General features: G+C 49.1%; 1 protein-coding gene across 5 annotated transcripts in view; it reads left to right on the plus strand.

Annotated features, from left to right (window-relative positions):
• The window catches only part of VWA2 (von Willebrand factor A domain containing 2), a 54,620-nt gene that overhangs the window by 26,162 nt on the left and 7,540 nt on the right, over positions 1-20,918 (plus strand). For all 5 annotated transcript variants that reach the window (XR_012094051.1, XR_012094050.1, XM_073019384.1 and 2 more), the window contains exons 6-12: positions 8,086-8,280; positions 9,142-9,275; positions 9,933-10,065; positions 13,786-13,841; positions 16,025-16,132; positions 17,124-17,696; positions 20,077-20,628. Coding sequence is in view for 3 of the 5 variants with exons in the window: in XM_073019384.1 (XP_072875485.1) it covers positions 8,086-8,280; positions 9,142-9,275; positions 9,933-10,065; positions 13,786-13,841; positions 16,025-16,132; positions 17,124-17,696; positions 20,077-20,628 (1,751 nt within the window). In the remaining 2 variants the exon portion in view is untranslated. The remainder of the gene's footprint in view (positions 1-8,085; positions 8,281-9,141; positions 9,276-9,932; positions 10,066-13,785; positions 13,842-16,024; positions 16,133-17,123; positions 17,697-20,076; positions 20,629-20,918) is intronic.

Below are 20,918 nucleotides of genomic sequence, written 5' to 3' on the forward strand. Positions count from 1 at the left end.
ACTTTTAAAAGACCTCTCCCCACCCTCCGCTGTGATTGTTATACACACTAATTTTTTAAAAACAGCTTTATGGAGATATATTTTATATGCCATAAAGTTAACACATTTAATGTGAAATATACTCAGTGGTTTTGAGTATATTTACAGAGTTAAGCAACTTTTACTCTAAGTTTTGAACATTTTTATCACCTCACAAAGAAACCTTGTAAGTAGACATTTTTCCAAAGAAGATAGACAAATGGCCAATAAGTACACAAAAAGATTGTCAACATCATTAACTATTAAGGAAATGCAGATCAGAACCTCAGTGAGCTACCATGTCGTAGCCACTACGATGGCTCAAAGACTGACAAAAACAAGTGTTGGTAAAGCTGTGGATAAAGCAGAGCCCTCATCCATTGCTTGTGGGTTTGTAAGTGGTGCGTGCTACACTGGAAAAAAGTTTGGCAGTTCTCAAAATGTTAAACATAGATTTAGCGTATGACCCAGCAATTCCACTTCAGGAGAATTAAAAACATGGGCACACAAAAATAGTTGTATGCTAATGTTCATACCAGTGCTATTTATAGCAGCTCCAAAATGGAAACAATAAAAAATCCTCAACTAATGCATGTATAAACAAAATGTGGTATATCCAAATAATGGAATACTACTCAACTGTAAGAATGAATGAAGTACTGATTCATGGTATAGCATGGAGGAATCTTGAAAACATTAGGTTAAGTGAAAGAAGCCAGGCATAATAGGTCACATACTATATGATTCCACCTTTTTTGTTTTTTTGAGATGGCATCTCATTCTATCACCCTGGCAGGAGTGCGGTGGCGTGATCTCAGCTCACTGCAACCTCCGCCTCCTGGGTTCGAGCGATTCTCCTACTTTAGCCTCTTGAGTAGCTGGGACTATAGGCACCTGCCACCATGCCTGGCAAATTTTTGTATTTTTAGTAGAGACGGGGTTTTGCCATGTTGGCCAGGCTGGTCTCGAAGTCCTGACCTCAGGTGATTCACCTGCCTCAGCCTCCCAAAGTGCTAGGATTAGAGGCGTGAGCCACCATGCCTGGCCATGATTCTACTTTTTATGAAGCGTCTAGAATAGGCAAATCCATGAAGATAAGAAGTGGACTGGTCATTGCCAGGGGCTGACGGGAATGAGGAATGGCTGCTAATGGGTATAGGGCTTCTTTTGGGGGTAAAAAATATGTTTTGGACTTAGATAGTGGTGATGATTGCACAGCTTTGTGAATATACTAAATATCACTGAATTGTACACTTTAAAAGTGTGAATTTTATGTTATGCAAGTTATATCAATAAAGTCGTTACAGAAATTTACCCATTATATGCAATATGCATTTTCAGAGGAAAAAGGCTGTTGGTATAAGTTTAAGGCTAAAAGTCAAAGACCATTTGAGTGACTTTGACTCGAAGAATTCAGCTCTGCTCTTGTCTGAAAAACTAATCAGATCTCAAAGAATCGGTACAAAAGGAGCAAGGAGAATTGAGATCATCTAGTATGTTTTCCATCCCTTATTTTACAGAGGAGGATATTGAGGCCGAGGAGAAACAGGTGCCCTGGCCAGGATCAGTGGGTTACACTGCCAATCCAGTAGGCCCCACCCAGCTGTCCTTTCCCACCTCTTATCATGCTCCCTCTCCCATACCCCCCAGATGATTAGTTGAGCTGCTTTTCAGCTGTGTTGAGGTCATAACCAAGGACATGAGAGGATTATTTATAACATGAAATGCAGAGACACACTAAGATTGAGGACATTGAGGGTGGAGAATGAAGACTTCTTATGTGTCTGAACAAGGTCAGCTCTTCTGGGGCTGTGTATGGTTAGCACTTATGTTTCCTAGGACAACTGTAAGTGACAACAAACAAGGAAAGGAGGCGCTGATTTTTGGCCCCAGTTGTGGGGTTACTGAGGACACTAAAAATGAAGACAGGCTGTTATGAATCAGAACGGAGGAACATGGGCCAAATGGGAGTGATGACCTTCCTGGGGCACTTTATTCTTTTTCTACAGTGAAGTTTTGTTTTTAAATTTTAAACTTCTGTAGCTATGTAGTAGGTGTATATACTTATGGGGTATATGATTTGTTTTGGTACAGGCATGCAATGAGTAATCATCACATCAGGGAGAATGGGGTATCCATCCCCTCGAGTGACAGTGAAATGTTAAATGCTTGACTGATTAGGACAGCTCGACCCAAACCCAGGACACTTGTCTTTCCAGACCAACGCAGTCCCCCAAAAGTATGTTTTGAGGTAGCTAAGAAACCACTCTGACAACCACCTTACTGCTACTTTGCAAGAAGTTTAAAAAACATTGCAGTCAAACCTTCCAACATTGTATCCCACGATGACATAAAATCAAGATAAGACCTGGCTGCTGATTGGTTCCTGAATGCACAGAGCTTCTGGCCTGCTGGCTGCCCAGCCGTGCTCATTTCATTAATCTCATAGTAACACAACCCTGTGTTTACTGTGACTGAATTTTTTGGACTCCCTCCATAGCTTTGTCTCCACTTTACCTTAGCACAAAACTGTTGATGGCCTTCCCTGGCCTCTTTCAAACCACATTAACTTAATGTGGCTTTTAGGTTAGTTAGAATTACGAAGCATTTTGTCCTTTTTTTCCCTTAATATTATTTGGTATGTGCTATTACATAAAGCTGTATTATTTTTCATGTTGATCCTTTTTAATGATTATTTAATAATCCAAATTCAGCTATCACAATATATTTAATCTCCTAAAAGGTAACATTTAGGTTGATTCCAGAATTTTTGTCTGTTGTTGAGAAAAAAGATGTAATCAGCATCACTGTACCTACAGTGGGTTTTCTTTTCTTTTTATTTTCGTTTTGAGACGGAGTTTCGCTCTTTCACCCAGGCTGGAGTGCAGTGACGCCATTTCGGCTCACTGCAACCTCTGCCTCCCGGGTTCAAGTGATTCTCCTGCCTCAGACTCTCCTGAGTAGCTGGGATTACAGGCACCCCCCACCACACCCGGCTAATTTTTGTATTTTTAGTAGAGATGGCGTTTCACCATCTTAACCAGGCTGGTCTTGAACTCCTGACCTCAGGTGATCCACCCGCTTTGACCTCCCAAAGTGCTGGGATTACAGTAGTGAGCCACTGCGCCAGCTGGGTTTTTATGAATTATTGTTAAGACAGGGTCTTTCTCTGTCACCCAGACTGGAATGCAGTGGGGGCGATATCAGCTCACTGCAACCTCCGCCTACCTAGTTCAAGCGATTCTCCTGCCTCAGCCTCCCGATAGCTGGATTACAGGCCCCCGCCACCATACCTGACTAATTTTTTTTTTCTTTTGTATTTTTAGTAGAGATGAGGTTTCACCATGTTGGCCAGGATGGTCTCTAACTCCTGACCTCAGGTGATCCGCCCACCTCGGCCTCCCAAAATGCTGAGATGACAGGCATGAGCCACAGTGCCTGGCCTCTTCTGAATTATTTTTCGTAGTCTGTTTCATGGCCTGCTGACATCAGAATGACTTGCGGGGAGGTGAGGGAGGGAGGGAGGGAGGGAGTGCTAGTTTGAAATCTAGATTCTCAGGCCAGGTTGCAGACCCACCAATTTGGACTGTCAGGGAATAGGACCTGAAAATCCACATCATTAAGTCTCCTGAGAGATTTTTATGAACACTAGCATTTGAGGCTAGACTCAAAAGATAAACTTCTTACAGTAGGCCGCTGTGGGTTCATTTTGGTAACAGCCACCCACTAGGTTCTCACAGGCGCTGGACCCAGCATTTCATCCTCTAACAATACTATTTCTTTCCCCTTTTAACATGGAAGGAAACTGGGACTCAGGTCAAGTAACTTTTTCAAGTTTACCTGCTAAGATATTGCAGAACTAGTATTGGAGCCCCTCCACCTCTGGAACTCATCTTCTTAATTACTTGTCTGCACTGATAGCAAAATGTTTTGATTCTAGCCCTCCCACTGCCCCTCTCCAAAAGTTCATGCATGGCAGTCATAACCCCCAAGATAGTAGCTGATCTGTGAACTTTCATCTTGTAACCTAGTTTAGTCCAATTTGAGAGAAATTAGAAAAACCCTGGTGAGACTCTGGCCTCAGAGCCCCCCTTTCTGGGTTCAAGTCCTGCCTTCACCACTCAGGAGCGGCATAACCTTAGTTTACACCCTTCTCTGGACTCTCCTATTCCAGAGAGCTGTGGTGAGAATTATATGAGAATATGCTAAGCGTTTGTAGATAAACATAGGTTGAGCACAGCATCTGGCACATGCTAAGTGGCCAGGAAATATTAGCAGTTACTACCACTATTCTCTGAATGGGGTTTCCTCGTTGGTTAAATGTGGAAGTAGACGCTGAGCTCAGAACAGACTCTCAGGCAGAAATGCTCCCTGGAGTAAGCGGAGAGATTTCTTCTCACGTCTCAGAGGTCCAGCCATGAGGAATCTCACCTTACCTTGGTCACAAGCCAGCAGACAGGGTTCTTGTGGGAAAGCCTTCACAGGGTGCTGAGGTAGAGAGGGTGACAGCATCGGTATCACTGCTGAGCAATGTGAAGGCCTGTGTGGTGGGCAGCCTGGGCTCTCATGTCCCTGAAATTTAATATCTCTGTAACCACAGTCTGATAGTTGTGAAGAGGTAGGCCCAGACCCACTAGAAAATCTGAATGGGCCAGATGTGGTGGTTCACACCTGTAATCCCAGCACTCTGGGAGGCCAGGGCAGGTGGATCACCTGAGGTCAGGAGTTCGAGACCAGCCTGGCCAACACAGTGAAACCCTGTCTCTACTAAAAATACAAACATTAGCAGGGCATGGTGGTGAGTGCCTGTAGTCCCAGCTACTCGGGAGGCTGAGGCAGGAGAATCGCTTAAACCCGGGAGGTGGAGGTTGCAGTGAGCTGAGAGTACGCCACGGCACTCCAGCCTGGGTGACAGAGTGAGACTCTGTCTCAAAAAACAAGAAAAAATCTGAATGGAACCCAAGCCTTCCCCTGAAGGTGGTAGATGGAAAGGAAAACCAGTTTAACTCTGAAGGGGCCCAAGGGCAGACCCCTGTGAGAAACAGAACACAGTGTGGGGAACAAGTCCTTTTTCTTTTCATTCCTAAAGCTGTGAGCCTGTAGGAGTGGTAACGATCAGATAGCCCACAAGGGAGGGGAGGCTTTGGGGAGAGAAGGCAAGGACTAGTTGAGAACCTCAGAATCCAAGAACATAGCCAGGAGGCCATAGGGCTCACTGGCCAGTGGCTAGAGGCGCAGGTTGCTTCAAAGCAGCTTGGCTTTGGATGAGAAGAAAGTTTTATGAGCATTTAGGCAGGACAGTTTAGAACAGGGGATGGCAAACTTTTTCAGTAAAAGCTTGTATAGTAAATAATTGTAAGTATTTTCAGGCCAATGGTAGACAGTACATAAATCAGTGGGTATGGCTGTTTTCCAATAAAACTTTATAAAAATGGACAGCAGGCCAGATTGAGCTGACTCCTGGAGAGGAAAGAGCATCGACTTCAAAATCAACCAGACTGGGCTTAAACTCCAGTTCCGACCTCCACTAGCCAGATGAGAGTCACGTGCCTTCACGAGTATGTAACTATCTGTTTAAGAACTTGGGATTTGGAAGTGGAGGGCCTTGGGTTCAAGTCCTGCCTTCACCACTCATGAGTGGCATAACCTTAGTTTAGACCCTTCTCTGGACTCTCTTATTCTAGAGAGCTGTGGTGAGAATTATAATATGCTAAGCATATATAGATAACCATGGGTTGAGCACAGTGTCTGGCACATGCTAAATGCCCGGGAAATATTAGCAGTTATCACTGTTCTCTGAATGGAGTTTCCTTGTTTGTTAAGTGTTAAGATGAGTACTTTTTACCATGGATGTAAGGATTACATTCAGTAACAGGTGTGTGTGTGAAGTGTCTGGCATAAAGTAAAATGTCAGCACTAATATTATCCTTTAGAAATGGAAGCCATTCTGCTCTCCCAGGAGCCCTGGAAGAACACTCTTTTTAAATATAAGAGCTCTTTTGTGAAGGAAACTATTAGTAGGAATCAGAATTGGGTTGGTGGTCTTCGGTATCTAATGTGTGATCCAGCAGGGTGTGAGAGGAGTTAGGGGCGCTTGGGAGTCAGTGGTGTGGGTGTAGTCTTCCTCTTCGAAGATTCATCCGTGTTGGTATGCTCTGTTTTTCTTTGATAAACCCATTGCCCAAGCCAAGCTCTGCTCACTAGCTCCAGAACACAGGTTGCATTGCTCACCTGTGTCTTTGCTTTAACCCCTTCCTGTAATCAGGATGGCCTCTTCCTTTCCTCATCAGCAGATTCACCAAGACCCCATTTAAAAGCTCTTTCCCCTCTGAAGTCTGTTCCCTGACAGCTGCACCCCACAGTGAATCTGCTCCTCTGAATTCCTATTATTTGCATCCTTGCATTCCTGTTTACTTGCTGTCTTGTAGATCCCGTATCTTCAACTAGACCAGGAGTTCTTTAAGGGGCAGGATTGTGGTTATACTTCCTGGTCTCCATTTCACTATCTTCCCTCTAGTGGATCCACAGTAAATACTCATGGGTTGAAAACAACTAAGTGAATTTTTAACCAATGCAAATGTCTATATATATATATATTGTAGGCAAGACTGTTAATTCTAGGAGTTGTCAACTCTTGTTGACATTTTTTAACTTTATGGAGCACCGCAAAGAAAACTGCTCTTTAAGAGCTTGCTTAGGTTAGAAAGCAATAAAAGAATATTCTAGGCCTGGTCTATAAATCCTTCCCAAGCACAATTTTCACGTTCTTTACCTGTCTTCCTGCTGAATGGAGAGCATTTTGAGGACTGAGGGGAAGGTGGAACCACAACATGAAAGGAGCCTGGATTCCTGAGTAGCTGCTTGGAGGGGAGCCAACCAGGAGAGATGCCTGGGCAGGAGGACTCATGTCAGACTTGCATGAAAAATAAAACCACACACACATACACACACACACACAGCAGGCAATGCCCATGCCTCTTGTCAGTTGGATGTTTTCACATTAGAAGAATGACCATAGTTAGGGTTGAATTAAAGGTAGGCATTGCCTTAATTTATGGTTGGTACAATCTGAGTGTAAATGTGCCCCCCATCTAGAGTCTGTGGTTAGTCACTATTTCAGAATAATGCTCCCACAGGGTTTTCTCTGTGTGTACAGTTGGTAACCACAGTAATTCCATCAGCCTCACATTGTTGATCATGTTTGGATGGGCTACAAACCACTGAATAGTTGGGCTGCAACAGGGACTGACTCACAATTCAGTAACCTAAAATCCATTGTAGTGAGTCATTATTTTCTGTCCAGCTGACACTCAAAGCTGGCAGTCCCCTCTCTGACAGGACACTTACGGAGTCTCCTAATTTGACATTTAGCAGAGGTACTGCTCTGGGATTCCAGGACTGGTCAACAGTTGCTATAACTGAGCTGTGAGGATGAGAGAGTCTCAAGCCATGGCAAATAGAGGACCACGGGCATCCCGATGAGATGGGACCCCTGTAACCTGCACTGATCTGGAGGTGGTCAGACAGCTCAGCCTTCCAGCTCCCAACCCTGAATTTGGATGTGGCCCACAAAGGCCTGGATCACAGAAAAGACTCTCATCACACCTTTGCCTTGAAGCCCTGTCCTTCACTCTTAAGGATCCTTCCTCACACAGTTTTCCTAAGCTCAGTTATCTGCTTTCCCAGCCCAAGATGTTGAGCCATAACAAGAAGGAGATGACGCAGGGATGAGGAGATGGGAGGCAGGTATCAGACAAATGACAAGAGCTGTCAGCCCAGAGTCATCACTCGGGGAGGAGAAAATAAACACACCCAACACACGAAGAATGACATTATTACAGAATACAACAGAGACTTGCAGGGTGAATCTCAAATGCATGGAAAAAGTAATTTCTGTTCATTGTTGTTGTGGTTTAGATGGTAGAACTATCCCTTTGAGCCTCTGCTAGGAGAAGGTGACCTTTTGCTAATAACGGAAGAGCCCATCGATTTCAGGCTGTCATCCCAACTTCATCTCCTTGCATCACTCACTTTGCTTCTTTCTTTTTTCCTTCTGGGTGTGCACAGAGGAGGGCACACGGATACAGGACTTGCTCTGAAATACCTTCTGAACAGAGGGTTTCCTGGAGGCAGAAATGCCTCTGTGCCCCAGATCCTTGTCATCGTCACTGATGGGAAGTCCCAGGGACATGTGGCACTGCCAGCCAAGCAGCTGAAGGAAAAGGGTGTCACTGTGTTTGCTGTGGGGGTCAGGTTTCCCAGGTAAGAGCCTCGGTCACCCTGGCACAAGCCCTCAGGTGGTCAGCCTGGGGATCGTGTCATGGCCATGGGAAGGGAGGGGACTGGAAGAGCTGTCCGGGTCCTTCCCTGGATCTGTCTTTTCGTCACTTTGCCATTTTGGCTCCAGTGCACAGGAAGCTTCGATCTTTGGGAGCCTAAGCATTTGCATTGACTTTGGTTTTGTTTGAACACTTGGTTGCAAGTACCAGAAACTCTGCTGAAATTTATTTGGGCAAAAATGGAAATTCATGGAGTCATCTCATTCACTGGGTGGGATGGGGGTCCCTCGGGGTGGGCAGGAGTCAGGGACTTCAGTGTGATCAAGATTCTTCCACACATCTCTGCTGTTCTCGGCCTGTTGCCTCCTCTCTTAACTGACTTTCTTAGGAAGCTGGAACTGGAGCTGCGGATGGTGCCCAGCTCACGTCTTCAGAGCTCCACCCTGGAGAGAAAAGACCCCTTTCCACAGTTTAACAATGCAAGAAAATCCTCTAATCAACCTGAGGCAGAGCCCATTCTTGGGGCCAGGGGAGGGGGAGTCTGGCTGGCCAGTCCCCTTTACCCCATTTGTCTAGCTGCTGGGCAAATAGGCTTTCCTAGAAGAGAGGAGGGTACAGATCCATTCTGTTACCAGCTATGCTTGCTTGTTCTTTACTTGCTGTCACCTAGAACCACTTTCTTTCATTTCCACTCTGGTTAACTGTTTTCCTCACCAGCTATGGGTCTGACAAAACCAGACACTAACTCTGTGCTGCCATCCACAAGGAACCCATGGCCTAGGAGATGAGTGGGCAGGAGAAGGGTGGGTACAGGCCCACAAGCTGTCACAACCCCTTGGCACAGGTGGGAGGAGCTGCATGCACTGGCCAGCGAGCCGAGAGAGCAGCATGTGCTGTTGGCTGAGCAGGTGGAGGACGCCACTAACGGCCTCTTCAGCACCCTCAGCAACTCTGCCATCTGTTCCAGCACCACGCCAGGTAAGACCTTCCAGCCTGGAGGGAGTGGAAGTGCCATGTGGGGTCGGGGAGGGCTCCCTGAGGCAAGAGGTCAGGACCCAGGAGCCTCCCAGCGAGGGAGGGCAGGCAAGAGAAAGAGAGACCGGCAGCCTCCACCCTGGGCACTCCGCTGTCTCCCTGTGCCCTGCCCTATGGGTTTCCCAGCTGGGAGCCCCGAGCTTGTCTTCATGGAGGTAGAGAGGCCCAGGGCTTGATACTCAGACGTAGTAGGTTCCCTGTCCCCTGCTCAAGAGAGAGCCAAGTCTCCTCCCCTGCCTTGGTCCACACAGAGGAGCACAAGGAGGCTTTCTGCTTGGTGCAAGATCCCTGCATTCTAGTTGTCCTTGTCAGGGTCCACCCAGGAGCCAGAGTGATGACATTATGTGGAGGGTACATGTGTGCACATTATGTAAAAGCTGTGTCGGGTGGGGCCCAGCAGAGGAGATGCTTAGAGACTGAACAGGCAGAGCAGGGCCGCTCACCTGGAGATGTGCCCTGACCTGAGAGAGCAGAAGGTGGCCAGCCTGGGGGTGTGGTGGAAACTCCCAGGAGCGGGAGCAGCCACTGGGGGAGCGTGTGTGGCGGGAGGAGGTGGAACCCTGTCTCCTCCGTGGGTGCGGGTGTGTGTTGTGGACACAGACTGCCGGGTCGAAGCGCACCCCTGTGAGCGCAGGACGCTGGAGATGGTCCGGGAGTTTGCCGGCAATGCCCCGTGCTGGAGAGGATCGCGGCGGGCCCCTGCGGTGCTGGCTGCACACTGTCCGTTCTACAGGTTGGTCTGCAAGCTCTCGGCTCGGCCTGGGTGGAGATGAAGGCCCCCACCCCTGAGCTGCGGGGAGGATAGCACTTTGGGGCCCTGCCGTGGAGACTGTGACGGGGATTGAAGCAGACCTGGGAGGGAGCCAAGGACATAGCCATGGGAGAACAGGGAGAGGTACAGCTACTCAGTATCAGCATACAGCCTTAATCCACAGCCCAGGCACCCAGGGCGAGCGCCGGTGGCAGGGTCACAGGCATTCTGGAAGGCTGTTGAGTGAGCCAAGCGCTGACCCTGCATGGCAGTGGTCTGCACTTGTGATATTGATTTGGTAGTTTGGTTCCTCTGAGCACCAGTTTCCACATTATGGGGGCTGAGTGAGGCAAGAGGATCAAGATGAATTCCAATCAGGGAGGCTGTGGGATGCTGGGTTCTTTGGGATTGGAGCCCAGGCACCCAAGAGCACCTGGTGCCTGGCCGCCAGCCCATCCCTCCCAAACACTCCCCACACCGTTCCTGGGCACTTTCTTTAGACTATCTGCCATTCAGCACCTCTGTCCAGAGTCCAGTGACCCTGCTACTCTCCCTTTCTGGGGGGCCAGGGCAGTGTTTGAATCAGCTACATCTTTGCCCATTGGTCCTCCTCCAGCGATGAGCTCATAGCACAGCACACAGCAGTGAAATTGATTGGCTGAGAAGCCTCAGGGCTGTGCTGGGCTGATGGAAAATCCAAAGACTGTTTCTCTGGGAAAGGTCAGTCCCCTACAAGAGGGTCAGAGGAGATGGGGCCTCATGCCACGTCAGGGCCACCGGAGGCTCTCCTCAGAACCCAAGCTCTCAAGTGAAAGGAGGAGTTGATTTGTTCCTTGGTGGCCACGTTCTAAGTGCCTGCTCAGCCAGGCAATATGTGATAAGGAGACAGCACAGTTGCTGTCCCCAAGGAATCGTGGTCTAGAGCAGGGCATTGGAAAAGGAGACCAGAGGCCACCCTGAGGCATCCTAGGTGCTGGGGTGGAGTCTGTCCTCTCTGGGATGTCACAGAGAAGGGGCCGCTCGAGCAGTTTTGCAAGATTCGGAACTGTGGTGGTGGGCAAGGTGCCCAGAGCCGGGAGCAGGTGGGAGAGGCTGGTGGCCGCAGTGTATACTTCCTGGGCCTTGCATTCAGACTCTGCTGTCAGCCTGCTGAATTTTTAATCCTAGCAGCACCACTCGGGAGCTGTGAACTTACCACTGCATGTTTCTACGTTTGAAAAGGGGTGTGATAATAATCATAACTGCCCTACAGGGTTGTTGAGAGCATGCGGTGATTTAATAGGTAGATGCGTTAATATTGCAGGCTCCTAGAATGAAGCATTTGGGAGCTCTTTATCTATTTCCTCACTCAAGAAATACCCACGGAGGGCGTCCTGTGCTCCCCGGCACTCACCCAAGTCCTGGGGAATCAGCACCAGCATCTCAGAAACACGTCTACCCTCACAAGCTGATGCTCCAGTGATGGGAGGCAGCCACTCCAAAATGAATACAGAAAATAAACCCTTCAGTGGTAGCATGTGTTGTGGAGGAACACGACAGCAAGACGGAGATGTGGTGGGGTAGGCGGGAGCGCTGGGGCAAGGTCACAGTTTGAAATGGAGTGGCCAGGGAGGGCCTTGCAGAGCATGTGGCATTTGTGTCCAGACCTGAGGGAGGTGGGGAGCGAACTGTGTGCAGGTCCCTGCGAAGCCCTGTGGGTAGTGTCTGCACCATAAATGCTGATTCCCAGGGAGGCCTGAGTCAGGGAGCGGGAGGGGCCCAGGGAGCTTTCTGGGCTAGGACTTGTGGCTTTATTATGAGGTCACTAGGATAGACATGGAAGAGAAGATGATTTCTCTTGAATGAGCTGGCAGTTTGGCATACTTTGTTTTTATTGTTATCATTTTTTTGAGACAAGGTCTTGCTCTGTCACCAGGATGGAGTACAGTGGCAGGATCATGGCTCAGTGCAGCCTCCAACTTCCAGGCTCAAGTGATCCTCACATTTCAGCCTCCTTAGTAGTTGGGACTACAGACACGCACCACCGTGACCAGCTAATTTTTAAGGTTTTTTTATTTTTTATTTTTATTTTTTAATATAGATGGGGTCTCACTATGTTGCCCAGGCTTGTCTTAAACTCCTGAGCTCAAGCCATCCTCCTGCCTCAGCCTTTCATAGTGCTGGGATTACAGGCATGAGCTACCACGCCCAGCCTTGGCAACCTTTATTTCAGCAACTCCATGAGCTCTTAATTGACTTGGCTTTTACTCCATTTTACCCCAGGGAAAACCCTGCCCTAGAGGAGCACCTGATTGGCCTGCCCCTGGCGTGGGCAGCCCAGGGCAGGATCTTGTTGGAAGAAGCCTTATTTGGAGAACTTTAGGGAATGTTTTTGCCAAGGCCCAAGAGTCTCCTCAGGTGAGGCCGTCCCAGGAATTGCTGCCAACCCAGAGTGGGCTTTCTGCCCCCGGCTGAGGAGCTGCTCCCGTGGCAGCAGGGCACATAGCCCCGGAGACTCAGGAGAGGCGAGGACGAGGCCCAGAGGGCCGAGTGGGGGGATTTGGGGTCATGGTCAGGGTTTGGACCCCAGCTCTGCTGTGTTCCAGTAACTCTGTGACCTCAGGGGACCTAAGTCAGCCCTCAGAACCCATTTCCCTATCTGGAACATGGAGGGAACCATCTCTTCAGGTAGCTGTGGTTAATGGAACACCCGCGGGTGGAAGCCATCGCAGGAACGGTGGCTGCTGTGTTATCACAGAACGTTAGTTCTCCAGCAGACCTGAGAAGTCATTGAGCCCAGTGGCTTGCATGTCTTCACCGGCAGAGCCTCGTGTGGACACTTGTTGTGCAGACCAGATAGAAGCAGCACACCTGGGGTGGAGGGGCGGGGGTGGGGCACTGCGGGAGGCCTGGAGCCTTGTTCCTTCAGTCCTCGTCTCTCCCCATCAAAGCTTTAAGAAATACAGTTGAAAACTGCAGATAGAATTACTATACAAAGAGGAAAGTGAAGACCAGAGGAGGAAAGTAACATGTCTGTGGTCACACAGCCAAAAGCCAGTTGCCCATTTCCCAATATTTCTCTCCCTACTGCATTGTGAGCCTCAGAAAGTAACTTATAATAAAAAGCTGTTGCTACAGTTTGAGGTTTTGCATGTGGATGTCTCTATCTTCAAATGTGATAGCCAGTTTATGTTACCCTTTTTTTTTTTTTTTTTTTCCTTTTTGAGATGGAGTCTTACTCTGTTGCCCAGGCTGGAGTGCAGTGGCACAATCTCGGCTCACTGCAACCTCCACCTCCCGGATTCAAGCGATTCTCCTGCCTCAGGCTCCTGAGTAGCTGGGATTACAGGCACACTATGCCCAGCTAATTTTTTTATTTTTAGTAGAGATGGGGTTTCACCATGTTGGCCAGGCTGGTCTCGAACTCCTGACCTCAAGTGATCTGCCCACCTTGGCCTCCAAAGTGTTGGGATTACAGACGTGAGCCACCACACCTAGCCTTTTTTTTTTTTTTTTTTTTTAATTGTCACTGGATAGTTTGAAACATTTCCTACTCTATGTGCAGAGAAAAGTTAGGGTAGAATCAAGAAAGAAAACCAGGAAGTCTTTCTTATTTCTGCACTGGAATCTTCTATCAGCTTTTGGTGTTGTAAATCATCTTCCGTTTTCTGCCCTCCCCTTACACCTCTGATCTGTCTATCATTCTGTTTCCTTGGATTGTAGCTGGAAGAGAGTGTTCCTAGCCCACCCTGCTACCTGCTACAGGACCACCTGCCCAGGTATGATCTGCCTCTTGGATTACCGGTTCTTTCAGGGCCCTGGACCCAGGCTGCTTTGTAAAGGGGCTTTTACAATCCTGGGACAGAGGGTGGGGTTGCGACTGGCTCCAGGACGGAGGGATGGGGCGCCTGGTGGGCAGAGGAGAGTGTGCTCTTCACTCACTCCATGGTGTTTGTTCATTAAGAATGGAGTGGCGGCTTTGGGATTACTCTCCTGAAACAGTGTTATGTGCATTGGTGAGAGGCAGAGAAAGGCAGGCACCGGGCACCAGCTTTGCAGACATCCTCAAAGCCAGCACCAAACTCAGGGCAAGATACCTAAATGATTTCCTCCTCTATAAAATGGAGCGATGTTTACCTGATGTCCGGAAGCCCATTTCCCTCCTCCATATGAAAGGAGGCATCGTATATGAGGTCCTGGTGAAGATTCGGTAGATAATGCCCGTGGAAGTAATCCCTCAGCTGTAAAATCCCAAATTAACGTGAGGAATCAGCAATGCCATTATGCATCATTCAGCATGGTTCCCCAGTGTGCCCTCATGGTCCCTCACCATCCCTCACGGTCCCTCACCATCCCTCACCTGGGGTGCTAGTGACCCCACTGACCTGGGAGCTCAAAATTGCACTTGAATGTGTAGGTGTCAGTCCTGGGGTGGATTTGCTACTCCTGATGAGTAGCCTGTCTCCCGGAAGCAATGCCAGCAGTTAGACACACAGGCAGGGTAGTGAGTGTCCCTATTTGGGGTTAGGTGATCCCTTCAGTATGTTCTCACGGTTTGCAGTTCCAGCACCACGGCCTCTGAAGCATAGGGGAATCTGAGAGTGGAGCTGTTTCTGTTTCTGCTCAGTAATTAAGATTTGAGGACTTATGGTTTAGAAACTAGAGTGAAATGGCTTTCAATCCCAGCTCTACCTCTTACCAATGATCTGACCTGGGGCACGTGACTTCTATTCATTTAGCTTCAGCTTCCTCATCTGTCATATAGGGTTTTTATAGTTCCTACCTAAGACTGTGACAGTGAAATGAGAGAAGCAGTGTATTGTGCTTAGCACAGTCCCTGGCACATAACAGATGCTCAATTAAAGGCCACTGTTGCCAATGTCAGTGAGCCTCCAGTTATTTCGTCTTCCGGCTGATACAACCGCAGCCCCAGTGAGGTGCCTAGACTTAGCTTTAATCTTTTCTGCCTTTGAAAAGTCTATACTTTAATTATAATGATGTGGCCATCAAGTAACAGATTAATATTTTTAAGCAAAAAGGACAAGAAAATGCCAGTCCCAATTGTGACCACACTCAGCTGCTTCTCCAGCCCTTGGAATACACAATCACATGAAGACCCTGTTTGTTTTCTGTAACCCTGGGAAGGAGGTCATGTGGTTTTAGCTGCATTTTGTAATAATTGACAAGGAAAGTGATGAGATGCTCAGGCATGGAGCACAGGGAATCATAGATCAGACACTTCAGAATGGGTCAGATTTTGACACAGGCCGTGGTTTCCCATGTAAACTTTCAGCTTTGAAGAGGCCTTGCTCATAATTTGCGTCTCATATCTAAAAGTCAATACTGTCATTACCTGTTGGGGAGTGTGTTTTCAGTACTGAGACTTTCTGCGGATTAATTCATTTAATCCTCACAATAACCCCACAGAACAAGTTCAGTTCCCATCACTCCTTTTGAGATGAGGATATGAAGATGGGAGATGTTAAGGTGCTGGAGAAAGTGGAAGGGCCACGTTCAGTGCTGAGCAGCCTGACCGCAGGATCCGAAGGCTGGTGTGTTTTGCTGTGCCAGGCGCAGAGGCCATTAAGACAACCCTGTGTAGAACTTAGAAGACAGGGCCCCATGGGCACCGCAGCTCTCTCTCAGTCTTGAGGCACCCACATTTGATGTCACGGAGAGCTTCCTCCTTGTCAAGCTCCAGTCTAACACCAGTTCATCACACGGCACCTTACAAAGCCTGCTACAGAGCATCCTTTACCAACCGTGCCCAGCTCCTCCTTTATGAACTCGGCAGTGCTTTCCCCTCTGCTGCAGGTTTCCTGGTGAACTGTGAGGGAAGGAAGGGGCTGGCCACTGTTAGAGCAGGAAGCCAGCTGCACCCACACCTCTGGCCAGTCCTCTCTACTCCTGTCTACTCCTCTGTGCTGTGGTGCTTAGCAGTTAATGGGCATCTCTCTGATAGGCCCCTGTGACTCGCAGCCCTGCCAGAATGGAGGCACATGTGTTCCAGAAGGACTGGACGGGTACCAATGCCTCTGCCCGCTGGCCTTTGGAGGGGAGGCTAACTGTGGTAGGTATGCACCGGCCCTGTAAGACTGACCACTGGGGAGCAAGGAGAGGACAGGCTCCCCTTTTCACTGCACACCCTTCCAGCTTCTGGGTAGAAACTAGCCCTCAAGCCATCTGCTTTTCAGTGCACCACTGGTCTGTGGTTCACGTGGTGCAGCCTCTCAGTGTTCCATGAGTAGATAATTTGGATGGCTGAGCTCTGGAGGAGACAGTGGCTCCCAGCTTATTAGCTGCAGAATGGTCATTGCTTGAAGTTTGAGTGCTGCCCAGCCCAGCTGAAGGCAGGAGTCTACCCAATTCTGGCTCCCAGTCCTGGGCAGAGTCTTTTCTTCTCTATTCTATGAAAGCAGAGAAAGGAGCCCCAACTCCTTTTGATTTTAGAGGTGTGAAATGAAGATAATAGTAGGCTTTACATCATTGGGTGGTTGAGAGTTTTAAATAAGATTATGCAAAGTGCTTAGTATCATGCTTGATGCATATAAGGGCTTGCTGAATAGTAACTTCTAAAAATGTGATAACTGGGTTAGTTGAAGATCTATATGAAAAAAATTAATCTTGACCCTGTACCTCACAACCCTACCAGAAGTCAATTCTAGCATGGCTATAGACCTCCATGCAAAAGGCAAAGCAGTGAAGCCTCTAGAAGCAAATACAGGAGCATATATTCACGATCTTGAGGTAGACAAAGATTTCTCAGGGCACACACTGGACTAACCATAATGGAAAAAAGTGATAATGTAGATGGCATTTTTTTTTTTTTAAAGTGGCTAAATGGAGACCCTTAGTGAGTGCCAGGAGGGCCATGTCTGGCCTTGTCTCTAACTCTGTGACGAGCACCGGTCACTTAAGCTTGGGGACCCACAGTTTCTCTGCCCCATCTCCCTCCTGGGACAGTTTCTCCGGCCCTGCGTGGTAGTTCGGTGTCTCGGGTGGGACAGATGGCATGCTGCAAGGCCATGGCTTGACGGTGGGTGTTGCTGTGATCCCCGCAGCCCCGAAGCTGAGCCTGGAATGCAGGGTCGACCTTCTCTTCCTGCTGGACAGCTCTGCAGGCACCACTCTGGACGGCTTCCTGCGGGCCAAGGCCTTCGTGAAGCAGTTTGTGCAGGCCGTGCTGAGTGAGGACTCTCGGGCCCGAGTGGGTGTGGCCACGTACAGCAGGGAGCTGCTGGTGGCGGTGCCTGTTGGGGAGTACCAGGATGTGCCTGACCTGGTCAGGAGCCTTGATGGCATTCCCTTCCGTGGTGGCCCCACCCTGATGGGCAGTGCCTTGCGGCAGGCAGCAGACCGTGGCTTTGGGAGCGCCACCAGGACGGGCCAGGACCGGCCACGCAGAGTGGTGGTTTTGCTCACTGAGTCACGCTCTGAGGATGAGGTCGCGGGCCCAGCGCGTCACGCAAGGGCGCGAGAGCTGCTCCTGCTGGGTGTAGGCAGTGAGGCCGTGCGGGCAGAGCTGGAGGAGATCACGGGCAGCCCAAAGCATGTGATGGTCTACTCGGACCCTCAGGATCTGCTCAAGCAAATCCCTGAGCTGCAGGGGAAGCTGTGCAGCCGGCAGCGGCCAGGTAAGGTCCCGGTGCCTGACCCAGGGCCGCTGGTCAGCAGGCAGGTCCTTCCTCCTTTTGGCTACCACTTAACCATCATTCTCTGCCACTGCCCCTTCTAGGGGCTGAAACCACAGCCCCACTCTTTCAGGTACCAGTCACATAAATAATTTCTCAGTTTACCTGTCAACAAAAATGGGACTAATAGTAGTACCTCCTGAGAGACCTTTAGTGAGAATTAAGTAAGATGGGCGGTGTACATGCGTAGTACAGAGTAAGCACTCAGCAAACTCTAGGTGTTGCTGTTATTATTAATCATGATTTTATTATTGTTACAAAGAGCTCTGAATCTACCAAGCGGGCTCCAGAGCAGCAGCTTGCCAGCTCCTTTGATGGCAATCCACAGGAAGAAGTGCATTCCTGGTGCACACATGCACATGTATGCACACACACAGATGCACGTGCATGCACACCTGCTGGTACAGCCACACACACTGAAACAAACGCTTCCTGAGAGGATACTTACCCTGTCTACCTGGGAGGGATTCTGACATTTCTCTCTTCTGTTTTGCAAACCATGAAGTTGATTTTTTATGACCCTATTGGAAGGCACTCTGGAGAACACTGTTTCCGTGCAGAGGCCTGGCCCGTGGCCAGAGATGTCGTAACTGAAACACGTCCTTTATTTCTTTTGAGACAGGGTCTCGCTGTTACCCAGGCTGGAATGCAGTGGCACGATCATAGCTCACTGCAGCCTCGAACTCCTGAGCTCATGTGATCCTTCCACCTCAGCCTCCAGAATAGCCAGGACTACAGGTGCACAACACCATGCCCAGCTAATTGTTTTATTTTTTATAGAGATGTGGTCTTGCTGTGTTGCCCAGGCTGGTCTCGAACTCCTAGGCTCAAACAATCCTCCTACCTCAGCCTCCCCAAGTGGAAGGATTACAGGCATGAGTGAAATGCATCCTTTATAGGGCTCCTGGAGTTCTCCCTTGGTAGGTGGGCATGGGAAGCTACAGATGCAATTCTGCTTCTCAGCCCTGATGCCACCACTCTCCCCAAGGTGAGAAGCATTCCCTCCTGTAAGGGGGAAGGACAGGGACTGGCTGCCCACTTCCACCTTGCCCCTCCAGGCTGGCCTAAGTGCTTTTGTTCTGCTTCTTTGTTTGGTTGGATTTTTAAAAAAATAATAATTGTAGATTTATAGGGAAAAAAAAAAGGACAATAGTGGAGAGTTCCCTATACCCCGCACCCAGTTTCCCCTCCTATTTACACTTTGCATTAGTATGGCACAGTGTTGTTATTAATGAACCAGTATTGATACATTATTATTTAGTGAATCCATGCTTGATTCATATTTGTTTAGTTTTTACCTAATGTCTTTTTTCTGTTCCAGAATCCCATCCAGGACCCCACAGTATATGTAGTCAGCCACCTTCCCCGTAGCTGTGATAGTTTCTCAGACGTTCCTGGTGTGGGAGTGGTTTTAAAAACCAATAATCAGAGCATCAGATCTTCTAACTTCACACTTAGAATTTCCAGTGATTCCCCTTTGCACTTGGAACAAAACCCAAACTCTATCCCCTGGCTTCTGAGAGCTCCCTGTGGCCTGGTCCCCATAGGCCTCTCTGCATCCCCTGCGTGGGACAGGCCTCTGGCTCATACTTACTTGTCTTTCAGTTCTTAGGTGAAATGTCACTTCCCCAGAGAAGCTCTCCCAGTCTTGTTATGTTACCCTACTGGTAACATAAGTCCCCTGCTTTTCCCTCCAGGCTGCCGACATCATTTGTAATTCTATGTTCATTTCATGTCTGTTCCCCTAGACTGTCAGCCTGTTGACAGCAGGCATGGGCCCATTTTGTCCATACAGCATCTAATTAGTGCTCTGCATACTGGGGATGGATGAAGGCACAGGTGAAGATGTTGTCACAAAGGGTTGCCCAGAAGCCCCATGGGTTACATAAGACAGGAACTTATTTCTCTCACATACAGTTCAGAGGTGAGTGGCCCGGGCCAGCAGAGCTTGGTCATCTTATGGCTTCCACCTTGAGGTCCAAGGTCACCATTTCTCGGCCAGCAGGAAGGGGGAGAGGGGAAGTGGAAGGTAAGCAGCTTCCAGCTGCATGAATTTGAAATTGATCACATCCGTCAGATAGAACTTAAGACACGTGGCCACCCTAGCTGCCAGGAGAAATGTGGTCTGGCCAGGCACTCATCTTCCTGTTAATATTCTAGGAAAGTGCTGTTCTGTGGCTAAAAGGAAGACAGAGGGTGGATTCTGCCGTGAAAAGAGCACCCTGGGTGACCTGGGCCCTACCCAACCGGGCAGTCCCTGGGTCCCGTCGAGGGGCTCTGACTGGCAGATCCACGGCTGACGCCCCTCTGCTTGCTCCTGCAGGGTGCCGGACACAAGCCCTGGACCTCGTCTTCATGTTGGATACCTCTGCCTCAGTAGGGCCTGAGAACTTTGCTCAGATGCAGAGCTTTGTGAGAAGCTGTGCCCTCCAGTTTGAGGTGAACCCTGACGTGACACAGGTCGGCCTGGTGGTGTATGGCAGCCAGGTGCAGACTGCCTTCGAGCTGGACGCCAAACCCACCCAGGCTGCGCTGCTGCGGGCCATTAGCCAGGCCCCCTACCTGGGTGGGGTGGGCTCAGCCGGCACCGCCCTGCTGCACATCTATGACAAAGTCATGACTGTCCAGAGGGGCGCCCGGCCTGGTGTCCCCAAAGCTGTGGTGGTGCTCACAGGCGGGAGAGGCGCAGAGGACGCGGCTGTCCCTGCCCAGAAGCTGAGGAACAACGGCATCTCTGTCTTGGTCATGGGCGTGGGGCCTGTCCTAAGCGAGGGTCTGCGGAGGCTTGCAGGTCCCCGGGATTCCCTGATCCACGTGGCAGCTTACACTGACCTGCGGTACCACCAGGACGTGCTCATTGAGTGGCTGTGTGGAGGTGAGTGGGGGAATCCACATCCTCAGGGCTATCCCCATGGCAGGCCTTCAGCCTGAGCTTTCACATACATCATGACAAGGATGGCAGCTCTTCCCAGCTACTGAGCACTTGCTTCCCAACTGCCAGGTTCTGTGCTAAATCCCATGCTCACATAAAATCCTACAGTAGGTATAACCATCCCCATTTGACATTTAAGGTATAGAAAGTTTAACTAACATAGATAACTCCCTCCCAAACTTGAGAATTAATGTATTCCCTTTAAACAGAACCCACTTTTAGGATATCCACAA

This window comes from Chlorocebus sabaeus, chromosome 9, assembly GCF_047675955.1.
Source record: "Chlorocebus sabaeus isolate Y175 chromosome 9, mChlSab1.0.hap1, whole genome shotgun sequence".
NCBI classification, from domain to species: domain Eukaryota; kingdom Metazoa; phylum Chordata; class Mammalia; order Primates; family Cercopithecidae; genus Chlorocebus; species Chlorocebus sabaeus.